Source organism: Arachis ipaensis, chromosome B05, assembly GCF_000816755.2.
Source record: "Arachis ipaensis cultivar K30076 chromosome B05, Araip1.1, whole genome shotgun sequence".
Classification (NCBI taxonomy): domain Eukaryota; kingdom Viridiplantae; phylum Streptophyta; class Magnoliopsida; order Fabales; family Fabaceae; genus Arachis; species Arachis ipaensis.
Genome location: NC_029789.2, coordinates 15,859,840 through 15,867,301, shown reverse-complemented (window position 1 = coordinate 15,867,301; position 7,462 = coordinate 15,859,840). Strand labels below are relative to the sequence as shown.

General features: G+C 35.5%; 1 protein-coding gene across 1 annotated transcript; it reads left to right on the top strand.

Annotated features, from left to right (window-relative positions):
• Window positions 4,722-5,703, top strand: LOC107643099 (protein LURP-one-related 8). The gene is made up of 2 exons (XM_016346663.2): window positions 4,722-5,151; window positions 5,238-5,703. The coding sequence occupies exons 1-2, from the start codon at window positions 4,846-4,848 to the stop codon at window positions 5,595-5,597; spliced, it is 666 nt and encodes a 221-aa protein (XP_016202149.1). The 5' UTR covers window positions 4,722-4,845; the 3' UTR covers window positions 5,598-5,703.

Below are 7,462 nucleotides of genomic sequence, written 5' to 3'. Positions count from 1 at the left end.
AGATTTATTTCATTATATTTATCAATTTTTTTTTGGTGACATTATATTTATCAATTTTAATTTTAAACCAATTTATTTTTTAAAAATATTAAAAAATATTCTAAAAGTATTAAAATTGCTTTCAACAGTCAACACTCAGCACGTGCAAATGCAAGTTTGAATCTGGGCCCCTCCACAGTGGCACAGTCACATTCAAAGGGCTAATATCATAGGGTGGTAGGCCATTTTCTACATTCTGGATCATGTAAATAAATAACAAATTAAACTACTAATTTAATGATAAGTATTAAACTACTCTTCCACCTTAGTCCATGACAACAATAAAGACGTCTCATGATTCACAAATTTAGCTCAACAGAATACACAAATTAAATTATAATTTAGTCTTTATCTTATCTTATAGTTATCTTTATCTTTATCTCTATTTTATCTTAATCTACTTTTATCTTTCATAGGCCAATACTCTATATATACTTAGTTTTACCTTCATAGTTTGCAATTCAATCAATCAACAATCAATAAAATTTTCTTCATCTTTTTCTTTTACAATTCTTTTATTTTCCTATTCTTTCACAATTTTATTATGGTATCAGAGCTCATCTTGAGCTCTGCTGACATCCATGGATCAAGGAGAAAGGGCACACCAGCAACTTCATTCGGAGCCTCTTTTAGATCTTTCGTCAGCCCAACACTTTTCTTTCATGGCACTTCCTTCCAATAAAGAAGCTCGTCCTTCAAACCAACTTGAACTTTTGCCAAGTCCAACTACTCATTATCTTTGTTCTTTCAATGCCTTTTCTACTGTTAACAATTCTTCAAATCGAGATTCATTCTTGAATACTTGGATCATTGATTCTGGTGCCACAGATCACATTGCATTAAATTTGTCTTGGTTTATTTCTTACACACAAATTTCTCCTATTATTGTTCATTTACCAAATGGTTCTCGAACTACTGTTTCTTATAAAGGCATCGTTCAATTTTCACCATCCTTGGTTCTTCATGATGTTCTTTATTTACCTCAAACTATTCGTTCCGATAATGGACCAGAATTTATTTTACCTGATTTTTATGCTTCAAAGGGCATTATTCATCAACGTAGTTGTGTTGAAACTCCTCAACAAAATGAAAGGGTAGAACGTAAGCATCAACATATTTTGAATATAGCTCGTGCTCTTATGTTTCAATCTAATTTACCATCATCTTTTTGGTCTTATGCTGTTGGACATGCTGTTTATTTACTTAATAGAGTTCCATCATCCGCAATTAATTTTAAAACACCATTTGAGATTTTATTCAATCATCCACCAAATTATCATGACCTTAAAGTTTTTGGATGTTTATGTTTTGTTTCTACACAAATGGCAAACATATCAAAATTTGATCCAAGAGCCAAAAAGGCTGTATTTATTGGCTTTCAACCTGGTTTTAAAGGGTATATTGTTTATGTTTTAGAAGATAAAAGAATTGAGATTTCTAGAAACATGATTTTTTATGAAATAATCTTGCCCTTAGTCACAAAAAATGTCCAATTCCAGACACTCAGCCCAACATTGCCAAACACACCTTCTCAAAAACAAGATTCAGTTAGTCTTCCAGTTGAACCCTCACCTATACCCATTGACCCAACTCCACCGAGTTCTTTATTTTTCCCAACAACCTCTCCTTCTTCCTCACTATCGTTTCCTAACCAAGTTGAACCCATGACCACTGAATCACTTTCAACACTAGACACCAGTCCACCATCACCTTCTCATCCCCCTGTCACCTTCTTCACCACCTGAGCAACCCCATCCTCGTCATTCCGACCGGCCTCACCGACCTCCAGCATATCTCTCTGATTACTTGTGTAATTCCTCTCTCATCTCTACAAATCAATCTCCCTCAAAGTGCAAGTATCCTTTATCTTCAGTCATGTCTTTTTCTTCTCTTTCATCTTCACATAAAAAGTTTCTTTTATCTCTACATTCTGACGTTGAGCCAAAGTCTTTTAAGGACGCCAATCAACACTCTAATTGGCGTAGTGCTATGAAAGATGAGTTGGATGCTCTTGAGCAAAACAAAACTTGGCGTCTTGTTGATTGCCCTGCAGGGGTTAAGCCAATTGGCTGTAAATGGGTCTATCGCATCAAACGCAAGCCTGATGGTTCAATTGATCAATATAAAGCACGCTTTGTGGCTAAAGGATTCACTCAAACTGAAGGTGTTGATTTCTTGGAAACTTTCTCCCCTGTTGTCAAGCCTGCCACCATCAGATTAGTTTTGGCATTGGCCTCTATGAAGCATTGGCCTATACATCAGTTGGATGTCAATAATGCTTTCTTACATGGGGATCTTTCTGAGAATGTTTATATAACTCTGCCACCCAGATTTATATCTCCTCAACCGAATCAATGATGTAAGCTACTAAAGTCATTGTATGGTTTACGACAATCTAGTCGTATGTGGTATGACAAACTTTCTCATCTTTTGCTATCTCATGGATATCAGCAGACCTCATCTGATTATAGTTTATTTGTCAAATTCATTGGTGATCAAATTTCTATCCTTTTAGTCTATGTTGACGACATTGTTCTCACTGGTAATTCTATTTCTGAACTTGCTGCCATTAAGTCTATTTTGCACCAACACTTTCGAATTAAAGACTTGGGTCCATTAAAATATTTTTTGGGTATTGAGGTTGCTCAATCAGAGAAGGGAATTTGCTTATCTCAGAGAAAATATTGTCTTGATCTTCTGGAGGATTCTGGTTTATTAGGTGCTAAACCTGCCTCTGTTCCAATGGATAATACCACAAGACTATATCAAGACAAAAGTTCCCTGCTATCCGACCCTTTTGTATATCGTCGTTTGGTTGGCCGTCTTATCTATCTCACCACTACTCGATCGGACATCATGTATGCCACTCAACAATTAAGTCAATTCATGGCATCTCCTACTGAATCTCATCTTCAAGCTGCCAAGCATGTGTTACGATATCTGAAAACTAGTCCCGGCAAAGGACTTTTCTTTCCAAGGGAATCAGAAATTCAGCTTCTCGGCTTCAGTGACTCTGATTGGGCCAGATGTCCTGACACTCGGCGATCTTTAACAGGTTATTGTTTCTTCTTAGGCAGTTCTTTAGTCTCTTGGAAGACCAAGAAACAAACCACCGTTGCCCGCTCATCCACGGAAGCAGAATATCGTGCACTTGCCAACACAACTTGTGAACTTCAATGGATACTAAATGTGTTACAATTTTTACGCATCTCTCCTATCCGCCCACCAGTTTTATATTGTGATAATCAGAGTGCTCTTCATATTGTTGCCAACCCGATTTTTCATGAACGGACCAAACATTTAGAGGTTGATTGTCACTTGGTTCGACAAAAAGCTCAAGCTGGAGTGATGAAACTTCTCCCAATTCCCTCTTCTGGGCAACTAGCTGACATCTTCACCAAGCCTTTGTCTCCTCAACCCTTCCATCTTAATCTGAATAAGCTTAGTGTTCTTGACATCTTTCATCCTCCAGCTTGCGGGGGCGTATTAAACTACTCTTCCACCTTAGCCCGTGACAACAATAAAGACGTCTCACGATCCACAAATTCAGCTCAACAGAATACACAAATTAAATTATAATTTAGTCTTTATCTTATCTTATAGTTATCTTTATCTTTATCTCTATCTTATCTTTATCTACTTTTATCTTTCATAGGCCAATACTCTATATATACTTAGTTTTACCTTCATAGTTTACAATTCAATCAATCAACAATCATAAAATTTTCTTCATCTTTTTCTTTTACAATTCTTTTATTTTCCTATTCTTTCACAATTTTATTAATAAGAAAGAAGAAAAATAGAAAATAACAAAGTATATTTGATCACTTTCTGGTCCTCAGTAGTTAGCATGAGTCCTCTTTCCTCTAGAATCTGGGATCAATTATGGTGGGTTCCAATTTCTGTCTCTTTTTTAAGAATCTTATGCTACGGACGTAATTAGAAAAGAAGGAAACTGTGTTTACTAAGAAAAAACACCACTTCAGCTTAATTTCAATGCAAACCAGCCACGCGTCACGTTTCTCCAACACTTATTACATGAAAATTTTCAGCGACATTACTTGTCTTCTTGATTTACCCGAAATATCTTTCCATCGGATCGTGTCTCCCAAAATAATATGAGAAAAAAATACATGATATATGATAATTACTTTCTTTGTTGAAAAGTTCTCTCTCATGAGATTTTTTGGGCATTAAGATATATATTAGACTAAATATTTCTAAAGTCTTGATAGACCATCTACCTATGTAAATGATTTATTTCACTCAGTTACGTAATTATATATATCTTATTCTTTCTATAATACAATGCAATTAGATGATGAGTCGATCAAAATTTATACTATATAGTGTTATTTTAAAGATGAAACTGTATTTTTTTTAAACTTATATAAGTTTTGACAATTTCATTTAAATAAATTAGAAGTCTTTTGTTTTATTCGGGATTTAATAATTTAATCTAACATTAGATCATAAAAATGGGTCCAATTCTGAATTATTATTGTTCATAAGAAATTAAATTAGAAACAGAGGACATAGAGAAAGCACAGGATAATTGTCACCCAAGGAGGTAGCAACAGAATCGGTGAGCAAATAAAACTTGTTATTTAATTAATTGTTAAACACGTGTCAACAATGTAAAGGCTTTTATTACTACGAAGAATTGAAGATATCTATAAGTACGTGGCTTGTGGCCAAACATTCGTAGGTGCTTTCGGCCGCTGGCACCGTTGAAACCGAGGGTAGAATCCAAGAAAGCTTTGATTAAAAGAACAGAGAGAGAGAGAGAGAGATAGAGAGAGAGAGATGAGGGTGTTTCCGAGGTTGAAATCTCTATCAAGAGCAGTGCACCAAGAACAAGTAGAACAAGAGAAGGAGAGAAACAATAATCATGAGTACCCTGTAATCAAAATCCAAGAAGAAGGAACATTAAAGAGCACGTGCTTAACAGTATGGAGAAAATCTCTTGTCATGAATTGCAAGGGTTTCACAGTCATCGATTCCCACGGAAATCTTGTCTATAGGGTCGACAATTACATCCACAACCCCAACGAGGTTGTTCTCATGGATGCTTCTGGAAACTCTGTTCTCACCATGTGCCGGCGCACCAAGGTATGTAATGTCAGAATAAATTGTTCTTAGCTATAATATATTAAGACGTGTTATGTTTGATGTGATAATACTACTTGTATATGCAGAAGCTTGGGTTCGGAGATAATTGGTATGTGTATGAAGGGGAAGGTAGGGAGAGTCCAATTTGTTGTGTAAAGAAGCATGTGAGTATTTTACAGGGAAACCCCAAGGTTCAAGCCTACGTGTACCGGCGGCATAAGCCATGTGTGGCGGCGTTTACGGTGGAAGGTTCGTACGCGCAACGGACGTGTAAGGTGTTGGACGAGTGTGGAAGCGAGGTGGCTCAGATCAAGAGGAAGGAAGCGAATACGAAGAACGTTAACGTGTCGTTTGGGATGGACATTTTTCAGTTGCTTGTGCATCCTGGCTTTGATCCTGCTTTCGCCATGGCACTTGTCTTGCTTCTCGATCAAATGTTTTCTTAGCACTGTTTTCCCCCTCCCCTTTTTTTTGTTCTACTTCTTGTACTTGAGGAAATCCATTTTCAAAAATAAGATGAAATACAAAAACTATCCATTATTGAACTGCTTATTGATTGTGTGCTAATAATGAATTTATAATTTTAATTTATTTTTGCTTTTTATTATACAATTGGACTAAACCTAGTTTAATCTAAATGGTTGCAACCTTAATACTTTGTGAATTCATAACACTGAATTTAAATTTTAAACTATGAATATAATGAACAGAGGTGATAGGTTCGAATTAAAATTAAGGTTGTGTTTGGTCAGTATCTTTGAGATTTACAGACATATACACTAATATATAGAAAAATAAAGACACAAAAATACACTAAAATTTTAACATCAACTTAAATTACTACTAGAAACTCAACAAAAAATTTATATCAATAATTAACTCAACAATTCTTATTTTTTAAAAAAATAAAAATAATTTAACCAAACATGAATAAGGAAAGAAAAAAAGAAGGTAAAAAGGAAGGGGAGTATGCCGACGAAGGTGGAGGAGCGAAATGGAGGTGGCGCAGAGTTGGGAATGCTCAACGTCTAAGGCCTCAGTGACTTGCTGATGGTTTGTGATCCGGTCCTGCCATCGTCCGATAATCATAAAATGGGTCATCTACGCCAATGATCTCCGATCTAGACAAAAGAGAAGAAGATCTGAAGAATGAGATAAGGAGGATGAAGAGAGAAGAGTATTGATGGTTGAGAGAAGAGGAAAAAGGAAGGAGGGAGAACAAAGAGTGAAAAGGTAAAAAAAGGTCAAATTTTGTGTTATATGTATATCCATTGTGTCTTAGTGTCGTAGTTTTAAAAAAAATACAAAATACATAATTTTATGTGTATTTATGTACTATGTTCATCAAAAATCTATATCTCAACAAATAAATAGTAAATATGTGTCACTGTGTCTATGTATTAGTGTTTATGTCTTGACAAACAAACACAGCACAATAGAACAATAGAACAAACTTTCGAACCAAAAATAAATGTGAAAAGTGAACCATCTCCTGATAGCTCAACCGAGCTCAGGCCGCTTCGCACCAAGAAACAGTTTATATGGACAAAGGACTATATAACACCATAAGCTGAGAAGTAGCATTGCAAACCCCTGAAATAGGAATATGAAAATTTCATGAGTTTTTTCATTAGGATAATGAGTTTTCACTTGAATAGGAACGTTTCCTTTCTATATATCGTTCTCATAATTTCAAATTTCACTCTTCCATTTCTACAATTACTAATACATATTCACACACCTTAATTCTGTTGGGTTTTTGGGCTCCGTTCCTATGTGGAGAAAAAGTCCAAATGTTAGTATCCAAACCCATGAATAGTTGAAATGGCTAATATAAGTTAGGGTTGAGTGAGAGAGAGGTCATTTTGCAAGAGAACACCAAACACTAGAGAGAAGAGAAGAGAGAAAGTTATTTTCGCACATACACAAAGCTATCTTTGTAAATTGGTCACTGCAGATTCGTTAACCGTTGGATCGAGCTCAAATTTGGACAGAGTGTTCTACACATCTGGTTCTTTGATTTCACCGTTCGGATCTTCAATTAGACATCTATAGCTAGAGATATTGGCCATGTACAGTAGCTCTATTTTTGTGGTATTTTCATCTTCTTGTTCTTGTTTTGAAAGCTTTGAAGCTTGGGTTGTTTGGCTTGTTGTATGCACGTTTTGTGCAGTAATTTGTGACTCTCTTGTACCCTATTTTTCATCATAGTGAAGCTATATCCTGGTCTTGGTGACTCGTGGTTTTTACTTCTTTCATTGAGGAGGTTTTCCACGTTAAAAATCTTGGTGTGTTAGCTTATTTATAATTT

What these genes read in the sequence shown, in the direction of transcription:
- LOC107643099 (XM_016346663.2), top strand. Translation starts at nt 4,846, where the DNA reads ATGAGGGTGTTTCCGAGGTTGAAATCTCTATCAAGAGCAGTGCACCAA. An exon ending in CCATGTGCCGGCGCACCAAG is followed by an intron (nt 5,152 to 5,237) that starts GTATGTAATGTC and finishes TTGTATATGCAG; the next exon opens with AAGCTTGGGTTCGGAGATAA.